Source organism: Diadema antillarum, unplaced genomic scaffold, assembly GCF_040938485.1.
Source record: "Diadema antillarum isolate AM-2024a unplaced genomic scaffold, OU_Dant_1.0 scf00000017, whole genome shotgun sequence".
NCBI lineage: Eukaryota > Metazoa > Echinodermata > Echinoidea > Diadematoida > Diadematidae > Diadema > Diadema antillarum.
In genome coordinates this window covers 4,761,956-4,784,927 of record NW_027270906.1, presented here as the reverse complement: position 1 = coordinate 4,784,927, position 22,972 = coordinate 4,761,956, and the positions used below count along the sequence as shown (strand labels likewise).

The following is a 22,972-nucleotide window of genomic DNA, read 5'->3' as shown; positions in this document are numbered from 1 at the left end:
GTGTGTTGGGAGTGGGAATAGTTAGCGCTCTTATTACAAGTGGTTGTGTCAAGGGTTAATGTTCCCCGGTAAGTCCCCCCCCCCCCACACCCCCCGTTCGGCAAGAATGTGGATGGAACCTTGTTCAAGTGGGGGTGTCTTTCGTTTTTGTTTTGTTTGCTGCGACCATCCAACTTGGCGGTTCAGTGACCCCAGCAAGCCATCGGAAACAGCTATCAAAATGTACTCCTTTTTCTCGTATTTCATTGATGTTTTGCAACAGACGAAAAGTTGGTAAACCTTCGGCCAGGATAGATCAGTAAGATTACGTCGTATCTGATTCTCTGTATACGATCAAACACAATCAGTAATCCATGTATCAATGTGAAATGATAACTATAACTGGAACCTCTCTATTCTACCTTAATTATTTTGCTGAGGGTTGAGCAAGTTTTTTTTCCCTAATCTTCTGTTGCATCAATTTATAAAAGGCCAGTCATGTCATACTTATCATATGGACCATTCATTTTTTTTAATGTGTCATAATAAACTGAAATACGAGTACAAATGCAAGAGGACACAGCCTGAGGGAGTTAAAAAGAATGTTTCAAACCGTGCATTCAACTAAGAAATTAACTTAAGTGCATGACGGTCGAGTAAAATCAAAGAAGCAGAAAGGACAATAAGAAGTTGGCATCGGACATGAAATACGAAAGAATGATATGAGATTTTGAAGTTCACGTATTTCCGTGAAACAGTTATCTTTGGCACAGGCCCCAGCAATATGCAAATTGTACGTCGTGATTATCATCACTTAAGATATATCAGTCAGACCTGTCTCTATATAGCACAATTAGGGAGACGACAAATGGCCGTTAAAGACAGATGGTCGCTATTGTCAAGGTCTTAAAGGGTGGTGTACAGTTCTGGTTGAGGTGCGTGAGGATTTAGTTTTTAACGTTTTGCGAGATATTCAGAAACCACACTATGAGATCGTCAAAGAGCATGTAATTCTTAGGGGTATCAAAAATTTATTTGATGAAAATCGGTTTGGAAATGGCTGAGATATCCAAAAACAAGGTGAAACAAAGAGATCCTAATAAAATGCATGGTCTGTCGCCTTTTATTATCATCATCACTTTTTTGGATATCTCAGCCATTTGAAAACCAATTTTCATCAAATAAACGTTGAATCCTTCTTAAAATAATATATTGTATATATGTGCTCTTTCATATTTCATTACAGGTTTCTTATTATCTCACTTCAGCCCCAGTCACATAGACATCCCGGATCACCCCGGACCACCCCGGATCTGATCCGGGGAGAGATCCGTGTTGACGCCGGGAGGCCAACCACGGCAATTTTTGAGGTCAAAAACATCCGGCGTCATCCGGGGATTGCCGTGTTTGGCAGAGCAATTCGGGTGGTCCGTGTGGCTGCCGTGTAGCTGCCGTGTTGATCCGTGTAGATGCCGTGTTTGTCCGTGTAGACGCCGCGCTCTTCCAGCCTTATCCGTGTAGCTGCCGTGTTGATACCGTGTGTACAGTCATACCAAAATCCCGGATCTCCCCGGACGTCCCCGGATCTCCCCGGATCACCGTGTAAATCCTTGAGCATCCGTGTTTACATGGTGACTGGGCATTAGGAATATTCAAAACATGAATCCCTACCTCAACCAGTACTGTACAGTTTCCTTTAACACGGCTTTTCTCTCGAGGGGATTTTTTTTCGGGTGCACGTCACGAGACCGACAACCCACGAGTCATACAGCCTACGAGTCATAAAGCTCACAAGTCATACAGCCCACGAGTTATACAGCTCATGAGTCATACAGCCCATGAGTTCGACACCAAGCTAACAAGGCCCACAAGACCGACACATGAAGCTCCGTGATGTATCTGCCGAACTCGTGGGCTATTTTATTCTAGTGTCGAACTCATGGCTTCTTTTGCCTAGTAAGTGTCGAACTCATGGGCTGTATGACTCGTGAGCTGTATGACTCATGGACCTGTTTTCAATGTCGACTCGTGAGCTGTATAACTCGTGGGTGTCGGTCTTATAGTGGGATGACCCCCGTTTTTCCTATTTTTTTTTAATGACCGCTAAGGCAGGTTTGACTGTTTCCAATCCGATCACTGATATTGTTTAACCCTCGGCCTCTCACATGCATAGTTATCTAGTCCATAAGTATTATGTGCTTGAAATTTGTGCACAGGCATTTGACTCGTTGGTACAGAAAGAGTTAATGGACGTGAAATACAAGTGATTACATTAAAGGCATCGAATTCTTGTTCTTTTTTTTGGGGGGGGGGGGGGGGAGGGGGTAGTTCCGTGGTCAAAGTATGCATAATTATAATCATGTGTATATGTATGCAACAGATTAATGAAAATGATAGGGCCTATTTAAGAAACTCAGATAATGCGTACCAAATTAGTAATGGAGGCAATTGCAAAGTTTGGGTCAGTGCGGTTTATGGCATTGGTTTCATAGCTTTGGTTCGAGCCCCTCCGTGCATGGATAAAGGATCTTTGGTCAGGTTTTGGTCAGAAGGCTCTGGTTTGGCTTAATGCATGCCGCCCTCTGTAGGCGGGAACTATAAACAATTAGAGATGGAATAGGAGAACGATAAAACACGAAAGTATGAAAATAACAACGAAACGACAATTAAAAACAAAAATCAACGAAAGGGCACTTGGTCTAGCTCATCAGGTAACATACGGATTGTTTTAAATGATGCACGTATCTTTATTGATAGCAGGAAAGACTCATTCATCAAAACATAAAGATGATAGATAATCCCGATGGAATTGCGACATCTGGGGCACATTTGAAAAAAAAAGAGAGAAACAGGTGCGTGCATTTATTTTATTATTAGTTGTCACATATAACTTGATGATATTGCGGCAAGAGCTTCAACTGTGAAATTATGCATTTATATATAAAATTCTTTGACTGAAAAGGTCGCACATTGGCAGATTTTGTTTGATTCTATATATTACACATTATTTGTCAAAGTCGACTTGAACGTAGTGTGGAATTGCAGTTTAAGAATTACGATGAAAAAGGAGTATTGGTGTACAAGAACCTTTCCAACTATAATATTATGATCATCATCTATAGATGAAGGAATGACCGAATTGAAGGGACTAAGGAACATGGAATGATATATTAAGGACTCACCATATAAATCTGTGGTTGTTTTACAGACAGGATGAACTTTAATGCGGTTACAAACTGCTTCCAGTCAACACTCTAATAATGCAATCATCTCTTCCACTAAATAAATTATAATAATGATAGGGGAAAATTAATATATCTTTGTGGCTATACCCTTACGCTTATACATTTCCATCTTTAAAAATTAATGAAACCACTGATAGGACGATGGAAAACAACAACACTGATCTGCAAAGTGATTATAATAAAACAGTCGGTCTGATGCAGAAGGACATTAAAATCAACAATCTGCGGTTTGTGTGATCTGTGATTTCACTGATAGGGGAACACATTGATTTGTTTAAAAGTTATATCTAATTCAAGGAATTGCAGATTCCTTGAAATAACAATTTCGGTCCGTTACCATGCTTACCTTCAGCGTGACTACATGTGACATGCACGACATCAAAATAAAGCAAGTATTCAAACAAGTATTAACTCTCGATCAGATACGATACCATCATTTCTGGTTATTATTATTTTTTCAATCTGTATTATAAGGGCATAGGCATGCAATGTATACAGAATCATTTTGATTTTGTGATGGCAGATTAGATAGAGAATGAATGTTTAGTCCTGTATGTTCTTAATAATGTACAGCGATTTTCATCTATATGATCTTTCCATTGTTTTAACTCTCAAGGATTCTGTCTCTGAATAAACTTGTGCGTGTTTACAGAGAACGACAGAAACGAACGAGATATAATTGTTTCAATTTTCCTCACAGCCATGGGAAAACACAATACAGTTCCTTGAAATGTCAGCATCAATTCAATCAAGCTTAGGTAGGTGCTTAAATGGCCTCTCAAAAATGTAAATTCGAACAATTTAGTCATGGAGCTACAGGTACCTCCATGATTTAATCATGCTGAAGAGATTCTTCTTGGCAGCTGCAGAATCTGGGCTCTTATTCAATTCAGAGCAATCCAAATGATGCCACATTTTCGCCGAGCACAATTAAATAATAGCCTAACACTGTTCTTTTTGTTGCGTTTGTCTCACCTCTCAATTCCACTCGATGTATTCTCAATAAGAAATGACTCATTTTCTCTTCTGCCACCGGCATGAGTCGTGAGATCACAATGCTTCACTTATCAGCAGAACCTCTACTGTCGTCATAGAATGATTAGCAGATAAAAACCTTGAGCTGATTCGCTCACTAAATTTAAGAAAAAAAATCTCTTACTGATCTCCAAGTGCTTGCTTTTTTTAAAGACCTCTGTCAACTAATATCATCCTGAATAAAAAACAATCACGGAAAGCTTTTATTTATTTATTTTTTATTTTATTTGTATTTTATTTTTTTTTTGGGGGGGAGGGGGTAGACAGCTGAGCAAGCTCAAGGTCGGCTAAGATGAGACTTTGGAGGTAGTCTCGGTCTGGCCTATGGACCTTTTCATTTCTGAAAGTATACAGTCCTGTTCCTGAAGTTCAAGTTCCTGAAATCCGTGGTATGGAGAAAAGGTAACTCATTTTAACTTGCAACAGCCGCGTTGTAACATTTTCACTTGATATCGCTCTAATCAAAATGTTTGGTGAATGAAATGTCTTATATTCTTTAAGTTGAAAGTATACTGACTTTGAAATATAATACGATGATATTGATATATAGATTTGCCTAAATATACAATAAGGACGTGTTATATAAAAAACTGGACTTGCTATGTGTATCAATGCCCATGAGTAATGTACTTTTTAAATCTCATAATACATTGCACCGTAAAAGCTGCACCGAACTTTGGTACATGTATGTAGCACATTAATAACATAAAACTTAATTCGGAAATTTATGTGCTCGCTCTCCTACTCATGAATTCCTTGAAGGGAAATATAGCACATGCTGTATAAACAGAAACTTTGATGATCGAAGGGCATATCCTTGAGGTGTCTTCATATGGCCTCAAGACAAACAGACGCATTTGCACTGTGACCTCGACACTTACTATGACGATGATTCTTATACAAACTTGCATACCGTCATGCTGTTGAGGGCCCCGTCTTCTAACATTAATGTGAGTGTGCTAGACAGGGTAAACTTCATAGACCTGTTTAATTGTCACTAATTCCAAAGTCGAAGTTTCATCGCTGTGCAGCAGGACCACGGAAAGGGGGTGGGGGAGGCTGTAGGGCTGAAATAACCCTTATTTTTGGTCTGTAAAAAAAAAGAAAAAAATGAAGGAAGCGGGGGGGGGGGGGGAGGGAAGAGAAAGGGTACCATTGACCTACAAGCCGCTCGCATCCATGGCCCCTGCATGTGCAGTATTTTGTTGACAACCCTGCATAATGATTTTTGTTATCTAGAATGCTTATGAAATAAGATGTCAGAAACCATATAAAGGTGTATTTTGCAAAATGGTTATGATGACGATGATAATGATGGTGATGATGATGACGATGATGATTCCATGTTTCTTTAAAAAAAACACCTTAAAAGGTGCAGACTCCTCCAACAATTTTGTTTTATTCAGCAGTGGATCCAGAGGGGGGCACACCAGGTCAGTGGCGGATCTAGGGAAAACGGCGCCCGGGGCAAGGGCGAAAATTGCGCCCCTCATTTCTGAAAACGTGTTCAACCACAACCCCATCCCGGTAGGGACTTTAAAAAGTCCACATGATATGCTTTTTTAAGCACTTAAAAGGGGTCTTTTGAGGGTGATTTAAATGTACTTCAGCTTACAAAACATGGAATTCTTGTCATTTTTTTGGGGTTATTAAATCTTACAATTCTAATCAAGATATAGTGACGGCCTTATAGATAACGATTTATACCAACAAACTGAGGACTTGAAAAAATAACATTTAAATCACTTTTGTGATGACCTCAAGGCAACTTTACATAAATTATGTACCTTATATTTGGCAGAACTGCAGAAAAAAAGTGGAATAATTATGCACCCTAAGTTGTCAAACATGAAACTTGCACTTTAAATTTCTCATAATTATATGTGACAGCTATAAACATTGTGTTTACTGATTTGTTGTTGTTCTTGTTGTTTTTAATGAGGAAATGTCTGTGATGACTTATACATGATTTGGTGGTAGTATATTGAATTGCTAATTAAGTAAATTGAAAAACTTAGAGGTTTTGTTTGTTTTTCTTTGTCATGCATTTATTTGTGATTATGTATATTCGAGTTTTTTTTTCTTTTTGCGCCCGGGGCACATGCCCCCCCCCCCCCCCCCCCCCGATATGCCACTGCACCAGGCGCACTCCCCCTCTTTATCTTTTTTTTGGTTTAAACAAAAGAAATAGCAAGCAAAATGTGGGAGGGGGCATGTGCGCCCCCTTTAACTTTGTAAAGGCACCTCCCCTTTACGGAATTCTTGGATCCGCCCCTGTTATTGAATGTTAAATGGCGATCTTACAGCCATTAATACTGGTGAAATTCATTGAATACACCTCAATACTTCAAGAATACCGGTATAAACATCCACACACACACACACACACTCTCTCATGAAATTGGTAAGCATATTTTCCAAAATGATTTTCATTATTGTTTTCATATTAAGCCCATCAATTAATTATGACATTCCTTCACAGATGTAGTGGCGTGACCTTCGTGATCACATGCATAGTGATGCATATGTGTCTATATTATGCATTCTTTTGAGTGACACTTTGAATTCACAAACAAAACATTAACGCTGGGCATAATACTACATATATCACAGTAAATCATTGTAGGCAATCACACAAGCATACATGTATCTATGACGAAAATTACTCACACCCAACATGAAATTGATGTCTTCTGTTCAAGCACCAGTTACGATAACCTGTAGACTTCGGGGGTTTTTTTCACATCAGAATATAATTTTAATGACTTAGAATTTAAAAGCATTGCACAGAGCACACTAAAAATTGACATTACATTTGCAGACTATAAAACACCCATACAGCTTCTGTATTGATAAATGCAATGATTCTATCCTTAGCCTAAAACAAAATAGAATTAGCATTATGGAGATCAATTATATCAAAATGTTTCAAGTCCAGGACAGTTCATACTGCTGTACAATAGGTTTATACCATTGCTTTCAGTATTTTTTTTTAAATGGAAAATAGATCCAAGGATTAGCTGCAGTCATAAAAGACAAAACAGTAGGACAGAAAATACTTTCAAGTCTTCAAAGATCAATACAATATATAAAACATATCGTGCACTACATATAAACAAGACTAATATGCACAAATACATGTCAACAAACAAAATGACACAGGAATATGGTACACTGCTTTCAGCTGTCAAAATGGCAAAGCCTGTTTTCAGAGTCCCTTTTTGAGAAAACATTGAGTCAGCCTGGAGCTGCTTGTATAGTATTATTACTCCTCTTGGCAGGACAATATGGAGGTAGCATTCATTTACAATGATATGAAAGATTTTGGTGATCAACCATATATTTTTCCCCAAAGCTCAAACAACCTAAAATCACACATCACAAATTAAACCACTCAAGAACTGCTTAAGTGAAATAAAATAACTTCTTTTTCAATCACACATTATTTTCCTCATGCTAAACTCAGTTGCATGGAACATGAATACACAAAAATAAATAAGCGCACATAAAATATTGCAAGACTACACATCATGACTCACAGACAATCATATGACAGATACGTTTTTATGGAGAATACACTAAACAAGCCATCACAATATTCTGCTCTACACACATATTGCACTTTGTTACAGTGTCAATGTATTAACTTTGGAAATGTTCAGTCAAATACCTCTAAAATTCTACATATGACATTAACAATCAAAAGATTAATTGCAAAATCAAACTAGCCAACTGCCTTGTCGCTCTTAACAATTTTACAATATCTGCTCTAATTTCATTATCTATTTGCCATGTCACTGAAAAAAAAGAGTAAACTTTCAGAATCTCATCTTCAACTTCCATCTATGATTTCACAAATGAAAATAGATTTTGATAGATAATTACTGGACCAAGTCTTCTTAACATGTATATTTCTTTCAAACTCTATTTTTGGGCATCAACTTTGGTTTGGCGACACTGGACCATGCACCATTTAATTTGTTATGTTGTACTGATATCTCAAGTCACTCTGTAATGTTATGGATAACAGAAATAGTAAATACAGATGGGCAAACAGGAAAAGACATGACATCTCTGGCACCATTTCATGGTGGAAACACAAAGATTTCACATTCTGGAACCTGAGCAACTTCAACCTTGCAAGCTTAATCATCAAACATGTTGACCCTTTATTGCCCATTCATCAGAGATAAAGCTTTTTGAGGGACAGCTTTTCTTGCGCAGTCAAAGTTCTGTGCTGATGTATCAAGCCAAAATGTGAAAATTACCAATCAAGTGGTCAGTATGGCAGGACACATTTTTTTGTAGTCATTCTCTTCTGAAAGTATGACAGGTGTCCAATGAATTGTTCATCTGGAAGGCAAGTGGTGGGCTCTTTCAGCTTGTAGTTCACTATGGCCTAAAAATACTGATCAGCATTTTATCATTATCACTTTATGGTACATGCAAAAATAACAGCTATCGTCATTTGAACTGACATTCTATATTAGCTCAAATAGGCAGTTATGTTTCAATGGCCACTGTGGATGTAAAGGACCGTGATTTTGTTATCTTGCGTTAAATTTGGCAAATAAGAAGTGCAGTATTATGGCTGGAGTGAACTGGATTATGATGGCCAGGAAATATAGCATACTTGTGGTTTTCACTTGCTGATTATGAACAGGATGTTGCATGGCAATAGATTTGGCCCAATGGACAAAGATCATAGAGTTGTTTGACTCTTCACCCTGCTTTGGATTTGAATATCTAGGTTGGCGATGCAAACTGAATGGTCAGTTTGGCCTAGCTGTGCTGGACAGTGAACACTGTGAGGTCAGTCCTGCCTACCTATACTGGGCAGCATTGGTTGAGTGGTCACCCTGGCCTGAAAGTAAAGGGTCCCTCCCTTGCAGAAGCGGCCATTTACTAGTGTGTCGGTCTTCATGAATTTAAGCCGTCCCCGACTCTGCATCTGGCTCTGCTCCTCTTGGGGGCGTGGCATCTTCTGGCACGTGATGTTGGTTGTCAGGTGATTGCTGCCCTCGCTCTGGTCAAAGAGAGTCAGCGCACAGACCGCGCTGAAAGGAAAGAAGAGGCTGTTATCGTGTTCCCCTTTGCACAGCATGACGAAGAGCGAGGTGTAGGAATCCGAGCGGGTGACGTGGCCACGTAGCTCCAGGCAGAGGCGTAGCTTGTAACCGCAGGGGGCGGTGAAGAAAGGAGGGCTCAAGAGGGGTGTGGTGAAGTCCCGAGAGGAGATCTGGACTTTCCAAAGGAGCTGGCCAGTGTAGTTGATGCTCCGTGACAAGGCTAGCTCCTCCCTCAGGAGATCCACTTCCTCAGTCAAGGTGGCTATCTTGCTGCAAGATTACAACCATTCAAAAACAGTCAGCGAACATTAGGATTCTTTATCCTATGTCCATACATCCATACTTACATTTTCATGTATGCAAATCAATTCATTGACATAGTGTTTCCCTTTAATTTAACAATCATAAAAATTATTCTTTAAGTAACAGTTTCTCTACCGTCAGCTTACGGTATAGGCCGCACACTTCGGTTGCATTTAACGAGAATAATTATATATGAAGAAATTCAAACAAGCTACATATCTGGTCTACCTGATGAGTCGAAGCTTAAAAGAATTGGTTCACTTTCAAGTTATGTTTCTTCTTTCCATTTCATGTGCAGATGTTTGACAATCATATGCCCCATATGAAATGCACATGTATGACATAGTTAAATTTCCTTGATATGGAGTGAGCCCTCTATGTCCAATCACGCACTGCATTACGAAAACTTCAGGTATATCATCTTAAAGATGAGATCAACCTTTCCGTGCATTTTGGTATCAAATACAACAACAACAACAACAACAACAACAACAAAATACATACATATTTGAGAGAAAGAGAGAGAGAAAGAGTAAAGAAAAAAAATCTTCTACAAAACATTCCTCATAGGATGGATGGACATGCTTCCTTCAAATTTGACAAGAAAAAAAATCAATCTTTATGCATATTCATAAAACATACACCATTTTGAGTGGTAAATCTTTAGTCTGTATTCACAGATCTTGGAGCAAAGTTTGAGCTCAGAAGTCTCCCTTGAAAATTTCAGTTTGTGAACTGCAAAGGGAGAACATTATTACCAATAGTTAGATCTGATATCAAACACAAATCATAATGAATATATTTCGTATTTTACAGCAGATTTTTGCTTTTATTGTTGTTTTGAAAACAAACATCCTACTGGAAATTTATTGAAAGGTGTGCTATGTAAAAGAGAGCAGCAGTGAATTTCAAGATCTGGGGGGCATTTTATGAAGGAACTTGTCAGATAAAATATCTGACAAGTCTCTTTTATCCGACAAGTTTTGAGAAATTCTTTATTCTGATTGGCTGATCCCTCTGAACTTGTCGGATATAATTGACTTGTCAGACATTTTATCCGACAAGTTCCTTCATGAAACGCCCCCCTGGGGGCTGTTTCATGTTCAGAGAAATCAGCCAATCAGACTAAAGGATTTCTCAAAACTTGTCGGACATAATTGACTTGTCAGATATTTTATCCGACAAGTTCCTTCATGAAACGCCCCCCTGGGGGGTGTTTCATGTTCAGAGAAATCAGCCAATCAGACTACAGGATTTCTCAAAACTTGTCGGATATAATTGACTTGTCAGATATTTTATCCGACAAGTTGCTTCATGAAACGCCCCCCTGATATTGATGATACCCGTCTGTCTCTGTCTTCTGGCACATCAGTCTGGAGCAGGTCTCCCTGAGCTCCTGCATCACAGAGTTCTGCTCCCGCATCCTTTCAACCTGTGTCACATGGTTAGTCAGGAGCAGCTCCAGATGGCATCCCAGGGACTCCTGGCAGTGATGCTGGAGATCGGAGCGCCCTACCTGGAACACAACAGGGAATGTGCAAGTTAAACCATGAAGTCCCAAAGGAATTTTGCTGCAGGGATTATCATCTTTTCATCAAAGCATTGGCACCTCCGAGTTTTATCCTCTTATACTGGAGAAATATTAGATGGAAATAGCTACATTCATTAGATCTGCACAAAATGAAAAAGGAATTTATTGAAAGACAGAGAGACCGAGATAGACAGAAAGAAATCTGATCTTCCACAATGTGTTGTCAATTATAATCATATAATATAACATAGTATAATATAGTATAGTATAATATAAGATATAATATGATATGATATGTTATAATATAATATAATATAATATAATATAATATAATATAATATAATATAATATAATATAATATAATATAATATAATATAATAAATATAATATAATATAATATAATATAAGATTATATTATATTATATTATATTATATCATATCATATCATATTATATAACATAATTTAAGGAACTGAAGTAATACTCAATTACTACATAAGAAAATGGGCACAAGTAAAGAAATTCTTTTTTTTTTACTTTACCATATGAAACTATAACACTAAACATCATGATAAAAAGATGCAACACCTAACTACATTAAAAAAAGGATAAAGAATTATACAGCTGTATAAAACATTGTGGGGGGAGATAAGAGGGATCATAAGAGAATGACACAAATAGGAATATCAAATCAAATAAAGGCGAAGATATGAAGTGGCTATAAAAAAACAGGGAAGATTGATGAAAGGGAAACAAAGGGAAATAATGAAATAGAAATAAAGGAACATGATGGAATACGGTCATGAAGGTGGTAGAAATGTGGGGAATAATGAATATAATTAAATGGGATGGAAAGTGAGATGAAAGGGAAAGTCCATCTTAATATTATATTGCTTTGTATGAAAACAGAAAAATCAGATAAGTAAATTAGTGAAGATTTGGGAAATAAATCAGACACAAAAAAGAGTTATGAACCGATAAGTTTAGAGAGTAAGACATATTGGTAACTCTACGTGGCATACGGCAGGTGCTGACTGAGCTGCTCTCCATTAGATTTGTACAAAAAAACTAAGCGATTTTCATTTTTTCCCCACAAGAAAAATTTTCTTCAGACCTGTGCTTGGTAAATCATAAGAAGTCTGGGTTTATTTTGTTTTTGTTTTTTGCTTCTTTTTTGTTTTGTTTTTTGCATGTTCTCCTCAGTGTACAACTTCTGTCCATGCCCAAATATTTGAGAAAAAAAAAAGAACAATAAAAGCAATTGTGTGTACAAAACAAACGGAGAGCTGATCAACACAAATATCACACAGAGTTGCCAATTTGTGCTCCTCTCTACTCTTACCAATTCATAACTTGTTTGCATGTCTTATTTTTTCCCAAAATTTTCACCGATGTACTTTCCTAATTTTTCTCTTTTGTTTTCATGCAAAGCAACATAATACTTTTTTCAAAATTATTATTATTTGTACAGGATCATTTTCAACGAGCCTTTTGTGTGTTTTTTTATGATCCCTCCATTCAAAATGTATAAATTGTACCAAGACAATTGTATTTTGATTTTTGTGAATGTTATGTTTTGAAATGGAAATGAATGAATGAATAAATAAATAAATAAATAAATAAATAAATGAATAAATACTCTGGATGGAATTCCTCTTTAAAGAGGAGGAAGGGACAGTGGAGGAGAAGAGAATGAGAAGATAATCATGTGAGAGGGCACAAGCTCATGGAGAGAATCTATAACAAGAAAAACCAGGAAGAATATCAAAAAAAAAAGGGGGGGGGAAACATGAAAGGAATTATCTAAAGGAAACGTGATAAAACTGAAACTGTTCAAAGCACCTCTGACATACATTGGCCAGACTGCAAAACTGGTGCCAAGAATCAGGCTGTTTTGACACCTGACCGTATGCATACATGTTTTCTTTGTTGCAATTTATAGAAAGCATCACATGCGATAAAACTTGATCTATATTACATAGGAAGCATGTACGGATTTGCACAAGGAAAAAACAACAATGGGCTCATCCAAGAATACATTTATGTTTGAAGACTACTAAGAGCAAGTGAAGAAACTAGCACAGAACTCTTGTGGCTCAGTGGATATGGCTATGGACTCTCAATCATGAGGCTCCTGGTTCAAGTCTGTCAGGATGAAACATGTATTTCCTTAGGTTTCCAAGCATGTATTGATAGATCACGATAGTTGTTTTTTTTTATTACAGAGAACAGTGTAAGTTTAGATCAATGGAAGTATTATAGCCAAGATATGGTGGGTTTGAAAATTTGCGTAGTTGTGTGTTTATCGTATGCAAATCAGTAGACCATAGGTAAACAGCTGACACGCGACCACATTCCGTGCGCCGCGGTCTGTATAGGACGTATTGTAGTGTCGTACATTCGGTATGGGAGGTTATGCATTTTATAGTCGGGAGATTGGTAAGGTAGACGTGCGGGAAATTAGATACAGCTGAGGGGAGAGGATAAGCAGGAAGCATGGACGACCACGATAGGCAAGTCAGCTCTCATCATGGACAATGACCGTGACGCTCGTTGTGCTAACGGTTTACCAGTGGAGGTCGGTGAGCTCTCATCGAAGACAATGATCGTGACGCTCGTCGTGCTGTGCTGAGGGTTTAGCAGTGGAGGTCGACGATCTGGATCCGGCTGGGGAAGGACGGACGATGTCGAGACGTTTTGTGGGGACATCTTGCGAACACAGACTGAGGCAGTGCTGTATTGGACGTGTGGTGTATTAGAGGCTGCGTGTATTGGTATAGCCAATGCAGACGTCGACTACAGTATCTAAGTTGAGTGCTCACACTAATGATAATTTTTATGTGATTGCATAGACTTAATGCCAAGCTCCTTCACAAGGCATCATTACCCTGTTGTAGAATTTACACATGAGTAAATAAACAAAGTGGTGTTAAACGGTCAGTCAAACATTGATTTGTGTGCACGTGAATTCAATCGTGTTTACATCATGGGCCTATTAAAGTTTTATTGTGGCTGTGTAGCGATAACGGTAGTTATTATTGCTATTAGTAGATGAACTAGCAGGTCTAAAAAAAAATAAAACCACAGAGTGACAAGGTGCTAGGTCACTATGTGACAATTTCCCTTCGCTGCAGTGGTTGTGTCTAAATAGGCAGGACATTTTCTCCTCCTTGCCTAGTCCTTCCAAGGGGAGTGAAAATCATCAGCCCCACGGTAGTTGGCTTACAAGCATCCAATGCTTCTTAAAGAGCCATGTAAAACATATCATAAATCCAATTCAAATTTAAAATCAAAAGACATGAAGACAGACCAACAGACAGAGACAGACGGACTAACTGACAGACAGACAAGTAAAACCTATTGCAGTGGTGGATCCAGGGGAGAGTGCAACGGGCGTGCCCCCTTATATTTTTGTTAAAATAAAAGAAATGAAAAGTTAAAAAAAGGGGGAGAGGTGTGTTTGCCCCCCCCCCTTTAATTTTATAAATGCACCCCCTATTTATGGAATTCCTGGATCCACCCCTGTATAGTGTAAAAGTTTACCTGGATCTGGCATCCCATTTCTGCAAACAGGCAGGGCACCACAGCCTTGGGACAGTCCCCATCCTTGTGGTCTGTGTGCTTCGGCAGCTGCCAAATATGATGTAGAAGAGAGGATATGGTTCAAGGTCAAAGGTCAAAGAAGATCAAGAATGCTATTTGCACTGCCAGAGCAGCCAATACCCAAATCTGTGTTCTGTATCAGCCAACAAGAAAAATATCTCTTCTCATAGAAAAAAAAAGGGGGGGAGGGGGGAGACAGCGAGAGGTGTTTCTTTTTCTGATAATTGTCTTCAGTTCATTTCAGTTCCAAAAGAGGCTTTACTGTGTGAACTGAGCACAAATCTACATCAAATTTTGACAATTTCTGAAAGCTTTTATCTTAAACAGACCATTACATTCATTTTGTTTGATGAATTGAATAAACACTATGGTCATGTATTTTGAGTGTCTGTCTCATTGCTATGAACACTTTCTTCTCTTGCATCATTTAAAACAATATAAAACTAAATACTTCGTAGACAGCATTTTCATTCATTGCGTTAATTTTACATAAGCATTGTATGTATACATGTCATTTGCCATTTGTTATAGTTTTCTTACTTTATTATTCTTTTTTTTTAATTACAAAATTGAACACAATCTAATTCTAGTCTTTTGTTCACATGAGCATGAATAGTTGTTAAGGGGATATAATAATCAAGTGACAGAGTTATTATAATCATTTTGGCTTGTGATTTTAATGACATTTAGATGTTTACAATGCTACAGGGCAAGTCCAAGATAAGGTCCCCTCAGAAGGCAAAATTTCATCTTTGCTCAATATTGACATGTTTGGTATCATTTTGAAGCTTATGAGTTGAAGTTTTGATTTCCATGGACGAAAAAATTATATTACGTAAATTTATGCAAATTTCAAGGGCTTCATTTGCATAAATGTGAAACACAGCGTTACGTATGGGACATTTATAAAAATTCATATTAATTCAAAGGAAAGCAAATGATATTTGATTAATATGTGGACATAAGAAGTTCATCAAATAGTTTAACTTGGTATGAAAATTTAGGGATTATGCAAATTATTATGCAAATTAGCTCGTGTCCTATCATGAGATGTCCCATACGTAACAAATTGAGGTCATTTTTTTAGGTTTATTCTGAAATTGCTAAGGTTATATTAATGCCCTTTTGGAAAGTTCTAATTTATTGTTTAGAAAAATTAAATACCATAGAAAAAAGAAAAAACAGTAAAAGGAATATTTTTTATTAGGCATTGAAATAATATTACGTATGGGACAAATGCGTTACGTATGGGACATCCTCATACATAATGCATGTGAATGCATGTAGCTAGCTGGGAAGGTCTCTCAGTACACAAATGGTCAATCATCCTGCAGAAAGCATCCCAACATTGTAGCTACTTTTTGAGTTATAGACACTTTAGACAATACATGTACTTGACTGAACAATTTTCAGAAAGGGGGAGGGGAAAATGGCAAAATACACAATGAAAAATCAGCATTAAAGGGATGGTATAGTTTTTTGTAGAAATGGGGATTCAGTTTTCAACATTTAATGAGATGATTGGAAACCAATTATATGAATTACTAAAGAGCATACAATCCTAAGACTAGAGGAATTCAAAGTTTAGTGATTGAGATCCAATTTGAAATGGTCGTGATATAAATATTTAAAAAAAATATAAAGTAAAATGATTTTTTTTTAAATTGCAAGTGATACACAAATTGTCCTTATTCAGGTTTCAATAATAGCCACGACAAAATTCATGGGTATACATACTAAGGTGTGACTCGTATCAATGACCTGACTGCTAGACAGACATCATATATCTACTCGATCACTGGGGTTCCACGCAGCAGGTATTGCTTATTTATAAAAATTAATATTTCTTGTGTCAAGTTGTTTTTTATTGAAACAAAATGGCAAACTGCCCTTCATCAATGGAAGTAAACACTTTAAACTATTCAATTTTTCAGTAGTAACTATCCTGATAAAAATAGGGCATACATACTCAGGTTGGTCATAAAAGTATAGAATATGATTAGATATGATTATGATGGTAAATATTTGGGGAATATTGTTCCCTTGTCTATCTGGATCAGTATTTGAGTAGTTTTAACTGATTCCATTTCAATAGAAAATATGCAAAAATTTGTTTATGGGTATTGTGCACAATTATTTTGCAAAATACCCATAAACATGTCTCTCCACACACTAAACGAATGGGGGACAAAGGGCATGCATACTCAGGTTGGTCATAAAAATATAAAAATATGATTGAATATGATTAGGATGGTGAATATTTGGGGAATATTGTTTCCTTGACAATCTGGATCAGTATTTGAGTAGTTTCAACTGATTTTACTTCAATAATTATGCAAAATACCCATAAACATGGTTCTTCACACACTAAATGAATGGGGGACAGACTGTCCCATACGTAACTGTCCCATACGTAACACGTCATGTCTGTCTTTAATTAGAACCTGTAATTAGAGCTTTGTACCTAATGACACGAAACTTACCTGTGATAATCTTGAGTGTTGTGACTTTCATCACAGTGAGTTACAAGTTGAAGAATGAAATACTTTCAGAGAGTTTTGAGGTTGAAAAAAATGTTCAAAAAAACAAAATTTTTCTGGTCCCATACGTAACGGCACATATTTTCTCTTCTAGAATATAATTGTGAAGGTCATTTTTCTCCATTTTTTGCATGATTATACTTCTCCTAGATATCAATCACCATGATAAAGTTCAATATGATCAAAAGCCATTAACACTGTTTTTCAGGTCATAAAAGTCTCTGAATGTCCCATACGTAACGCGCGTGTTATCTTGGACTTGCCCTACATGTTTTATTTATGTTTTTAAAAATGTACACGATTGGTTGATTTGATTTCTTTCTGCAAGCATCCACTCTCCATGGATTCACAATGCACAAGCAAAGATAATTCAGACGTTTAGAACAATGCATACATCAAATAAATTGACAGACTTACCCCAAAAATAATATCAATTTATCATTTTAATGTCAATGATAATACAAATTTTAGAATAGGATGGAAGTATTCACCTCCTCACGCACAAAGCCTGTCTTTCCGCAGAGAGGACAGTCCAAGATGTACCGTGGACAGAGCAGAACCTGGTGTTGCTGAAGTTGGAAGAGGAGATATTTCAACATTTTGTGGAAATTCCACCACCATCAAATCTTTCATTTGTAAAGAGTTATTGGGATTTGTCCACTGTCAGAAGGATTTACTAAACTAATACCAATTCAAAAGGTCAGATTAACATAAGTCATCATTGTAATGAACAAATGATGAATTCAACACAAAGTTCATGTAGTGGAGAAAAGAGAAGAATATTATGTAGATTCTTCCCAATGCTAATAGTGTGGGCAATTTGATTATAATTTTCTTGCCGAATGTACTTTATGGTGGATACAAATGGAATAATTGGAGGTTCTCACTGTAAAAATGACAAATTATCTCAAAGAAGAAATTGATTGGTCAACATACCAATTTGAATTTCAACTCCTGTCTAATGAGAATCAAAACTTGATCTTTGGCCTCACTGATGTGCATATTTAAAACAGGGCTGCACACTAGCTCATTTTTTTCCTAGTGGTCCGACAGACAGGTCGAACCAGGAGGTAACCAGTCTTTCCACTTTTCACTGGTCAATTCCTGAAAAAGTTACTAGTCCGACAGTGATTTTTTTCTGGTCAGGGACCGTCAGACCAGTGCCAGTGTGCAGCGTTGCTTGAAATCACATGGAATGCTCAAATCCTGAGAATCAACATGGTGGACTGAGTTCTGCCGGACAACATCAATTTTAAACAAAAGTAATCTTGAAATAAAAAACAAAAACAAAAACAAAACCACTCACTAAAAAAAAAACCCAACAACCAACAAACAAAAACAAAACCACTCACATTGAGGCACTTAAAGGTAACCTGCTGCTGGCAGTAGGAACACTCCACCAAACGGGAGGGGCAGTCCCTGTGGTGCTCCTCGGTATCCATCCTCTTGTGATGAGCCAGGCATCCATTTGTGCACAGTATCATTGCATGAGGGCACTCACTGAGGTGGCTCTATCAAAGGAAGAAGTAATACAAAACAGACAAAATATCAGAATAACAGAAAATTCCCATGAAAATGATCTCTCTGAGGTGGTGTCATATTGAATGATGATGACGGTAATTACACAATGCTTCAAAAGTCTTCAGGATCAAAAGTTTATCTTACATCTGATAACTACAAGTACATAGTTAGATGAATAATCACTAGAAGCTAGAAATAGGCCTACACCTCTTGAAATGAGGGGCTATGTTAAAAAAAATACACACCGTATGGTCTATGTTTACAAAAAATACACACATGCGCTTTGTCCATATCATAATAGGCATCATGAAATTTACATGTTTTATTTTTTGTGCATATATAAAAAACTAGCTGATTAGGCTAATTAGGCCATTGGGCTGAGAGGATTCTGCATTGTGACAGAGAATTCCCTTAAGGTGGTATATATAACACATATCTATTATCATTGCCTCGGCACAATCAACATACACATCCTGACTTACCTCGTCAAAACAACAAATGATGTTTGTTTTTTTTTTTCCGTTTTTTTTTTCCACTGACCATACCTATTTATATCTGCCTGTGTAGATTGTATTGTGTTTTGATCCCTCAATAAAACATACAAAAAAAAAATGACAAATGACAAGGTCTTATTCAGGACAGCATTCATCTAGATAAGTATCTCCATGGTTGTACTGTAAACAAATGAAGCTGAATCAGGTGAATGTGTGCAAAATGATGCTCCTTGAATCAATGCTATTATTCCATGCAATATCTACATACAATATGTATTTCAGCTATGGTTTTAACCACTGTAAAGTGATTACACAAAATATTTACCAAAATGGCAACTCTTCATATTTTGGTGAAGTGACAAGCATATTTGTAAACATGCCTGACCTATTAAAGAGCAGAAAAAGAAAAGAAAAAAGAACTAACTGTTCTGCTGCTTTTCAGTTTATCTTCATCATGTAAAATACATATCTTGGTGGATTACAGTTCCCTCAATTCTATGAATCAAGAAGTTGTTTGTAAGCATAATTCAATATCTCAAAAAGATGTTTTGTTGTACAAATCAAGGTATGAAATCACCGAAGAGTTTGTTTTTCAAGTGTAGGATATACCAAATCTTGAAGTGGGTATACAAACCTCCATCACTCGGAGCTCTCCTTCCCACTTGCATCCATGGTCCACATTGGAACAGAGCACTGTAAGAGATAGCACCTCTCTTTTCATTGCTACATCTTCAAAGACCTACCAGGGAAGAAACAGAGTTACATCTCAAAAGGTGATGCTTTTTACAAACCATTAGATGATCTTTGTCTATGTGGTAACAAAACATTAAGTGATCTCTGCATGTCTGGGTGGTGCAAGGTCAAATTTTGCTGATTGTTATAGATCTTTATAATCATTTATTTGGTTAGAATTGTCCTAAAGCAAAACATCTGCCCATAAGGCAGACATTTGGAGGTAGAAGGGTATAAGTTCAAGGCTGATGTTATTGCATGCCAAACTGGGATGCTAGGAATGATATAGATAAAGAAAGCAACAGCAAAGATGCCACATCATGAAATGTTAACTTGACTTTTTTTTTCAACCAAACCTATTCCTTACACAGTAACCAGAGTTATGCATTCAAATGATACGAGAGTATTACTGATAAAAACTGAGACAAAGTTCACAGGCATCGCTTACTAGTTTATTACAGTTTTCAAATGCAAAGTGTTTGTAGCTTTAACTGTGTTGTTTTGTTGTTTTGCTTTGTTTCCAGACATTTTGCAATTTCAAAATTATCATACCAGTAATATTTACATTGCCCAGCTTCATTATCTAGTTGGATCTTGATGGAGATACAAAACCACCATCACTGTCAAACTATTAACAGGGCCGGCGGAGCATTTTCAAAAGTGTGGGGCCCACTTCCGGGTTTCATGAGCTAACAAGCAATAAAAGGTCCCCAGCTCATCTCTCCATTTCCGGGTTTCTTCAGCTGACAAGCAAAAAAACAAAACAAAACAAAACAAAACAAAACAAAACAAAACGGTCCTCAGCTCATCTCTCCCCTTCCATTTCCAGTTTTTTTTTTTTTTTCAGCTGACTAAAAAAAAAGATATGTTTGCTATCTAGTGCCACTTACATACTTCCGGGTTAAAATAAAGAGTGGGAGCCCATAGTGAAGACAGCTTATGTATTCCTTTGTATGATGCACAAAAAGTGTGTGGGGGCCTGAGCCCCAACAGTCCACACGGTTCCACCGGCCATGTTTGTTAACCCATTGAGGACAATTTGATTTGCTACTACAACACGCATTTCCCATAGACATGGTCTGCCCGAGTATACTCGGGACTTGTCCTCATCGCAACAGGTTAAAAGATGTAAAGTGATAGTAACACTGACCTCAGACCTGACATCAAACCAAAGCTTGTCCAGGGGGCACTTGGCGGTGGTACCAGATCTGGTGTAAATTGAAAGCAATTGATGTCATAGAAACAAACAATACACTTCATGATATATTAAACAGTGCCGGATCAAGAGGGGGGTACAACAGGCGCACGTGCCCCCTCTTTATTTTTGGAAACAAAAGAAATAAAAAGAGAAAAATGGGTGGGGTGCCTGCGCCCCCTTTTGATATTGAAAAGGCGCCTCCCCTTTACGGAATTTCTGGATTTGCCCCTGTATAACATTGTTCATACATTACATGGGGAGGCGAAATATCAGTAATACATTTTATTGAGGAAGTATTCAGAGATCATCCATAGATATTGCAATTTACTGAGGAAGTATTCACAGATCATCCGTAGATATTGCAATTTACTGAGGAAGTATTCACAGATATGTGCAATACAATTGTAAGCACTATTTAACTGTTCTTTGTAATTCGATTTTGTGAAATACAAACCACACACAGAAAATAATAGCCAATAATATGTCAGTGCTGTGCATTTTTCTGTTACATAGAAAAAAAAAAGAAATTTTTAGCATTGGTGAAGGGAAAAGAAGACAACTTCCTACATTATATGGAAATGGCATATGACGAAGACTTGCAACTATTTCAATTTATCGATCAGCATTATACAATCTGGCATCTGTCAGTAGTGTCACCGAGTAAAATACCAACGAAGTGCATGTCACGTGACTAAAAAACAGAAATGGTTTTGTGATTTACTCTTCTATATTTGCAAACTCAAAATATATCATCTCACCCACTGGCTCTGGTCAGACAAGCTCTACAGAATCGGTGGCCACACTTTGTCTGCATAGGGTCGCGGAGAGCAGCAAGGCAGACTGGACATAAGTACTTCTGGTCCAGGGGCGTTTTGAATCTTGCCTCGTACCCACTCTGCCCCATAGAGTCGACTGCACCTGCTGCACCGCCGCGTAAACCCGAGCCCCCCAGTTGCGGGTCCAGTGGCGGCGGGCTGAAGCTCCATTGCTACTTGGCAAACCAGCAGTAACTACACGTGCAGACCATGGTGCCGTCGACATTCCCGGATAATTCGCAGAATCTAGGCGCCTGAATCCTCCCGCACCGGTGTAACGCTGCTCTCTCCTGCTGTTGCGGCCGTTCGCTCGATTTCGACGAATTATTGGCATATTTCAAAACCTTAACCAGCCAGATTCACTTCTTATTCTTCCGAAGCTCTGCACTTCGTGTACTTGTATGGGCTTCGATAAGACACGCAGCAGTGAAAACGTGGTTTGAGAGGAAATTCCTAACACCGCCCACAGAATTCAGAATGCCACTGCAAACCGCAGAGTGGTTTCACCACGTGGGCTGGGTGCTACCCTAGAAATTCCGGGAAAAAGGCTTCCGACGAGTTCGTGCCTCTCCATTCACTAGCGTGGGTTTCTTCCAGGCAACAGGACATCGCGTGAAAGAAAGAAAGAAAGAAAGAAAGAAGAAAGAAAGAAAGAAAGAAAGAAAGAAAGAAAGAAAGAAAGAAAGAAAGAAGAAAGAAAGAAAGAAGAAAGAAAGAAAGAAAGAAAGAAAGAAAGAAAGAAAGAAAGAAAGAAAGAAAGAAGAAAGAAAGAAAGAAAGAAAGAAAAGAAGAAAGAAAGAAAGAAAGAAAGAAAGAAAGAAAGAAAGAAAGAAAGAAAGAAAGAAAGAAAGAAAAGAAAGAAAGAAAGAAAGAAAGAAAGAAAGAAAGAAGAAAGAAAGAAAGAAAGA

At 37.6% G+C, this 22,972-nt stretch overlaps 1 protein-coding gene across 1 annotated transcript; it reads right to left on the bottom strand.

The window, feature by feature from the left end:
- Nucleotides 1–9,072: 9,072 nt before the first annotated feature.
- LOC139725895 (TNF receptor-associated factor 6-like) lies at nt 9,073–22,153 on the bottom strand. The gene is made up of 8 exons (XM_071636977.1): nt 22,008–22,153; nt 21,202–21,259; nt 19,954–20,058; nt 18,657–18,815; nt 17,796–17,873; nt 14,705–14,791; nt 10,975–11,147; nt 9,073–9,598 (listed from the first exon to the last, which is right to left on the bottom strand). The coding sequence occupies exons 1-8, from the start codon at nt 22,151–22,153 to the stop codon at nt 9,073–9,075; spliced, it is 1,332 nt and encodes a 443-aa protein (XP_071493078.1).
- Nucleotides 22,154–22,972: the final 819 nt, after the last annotated feature.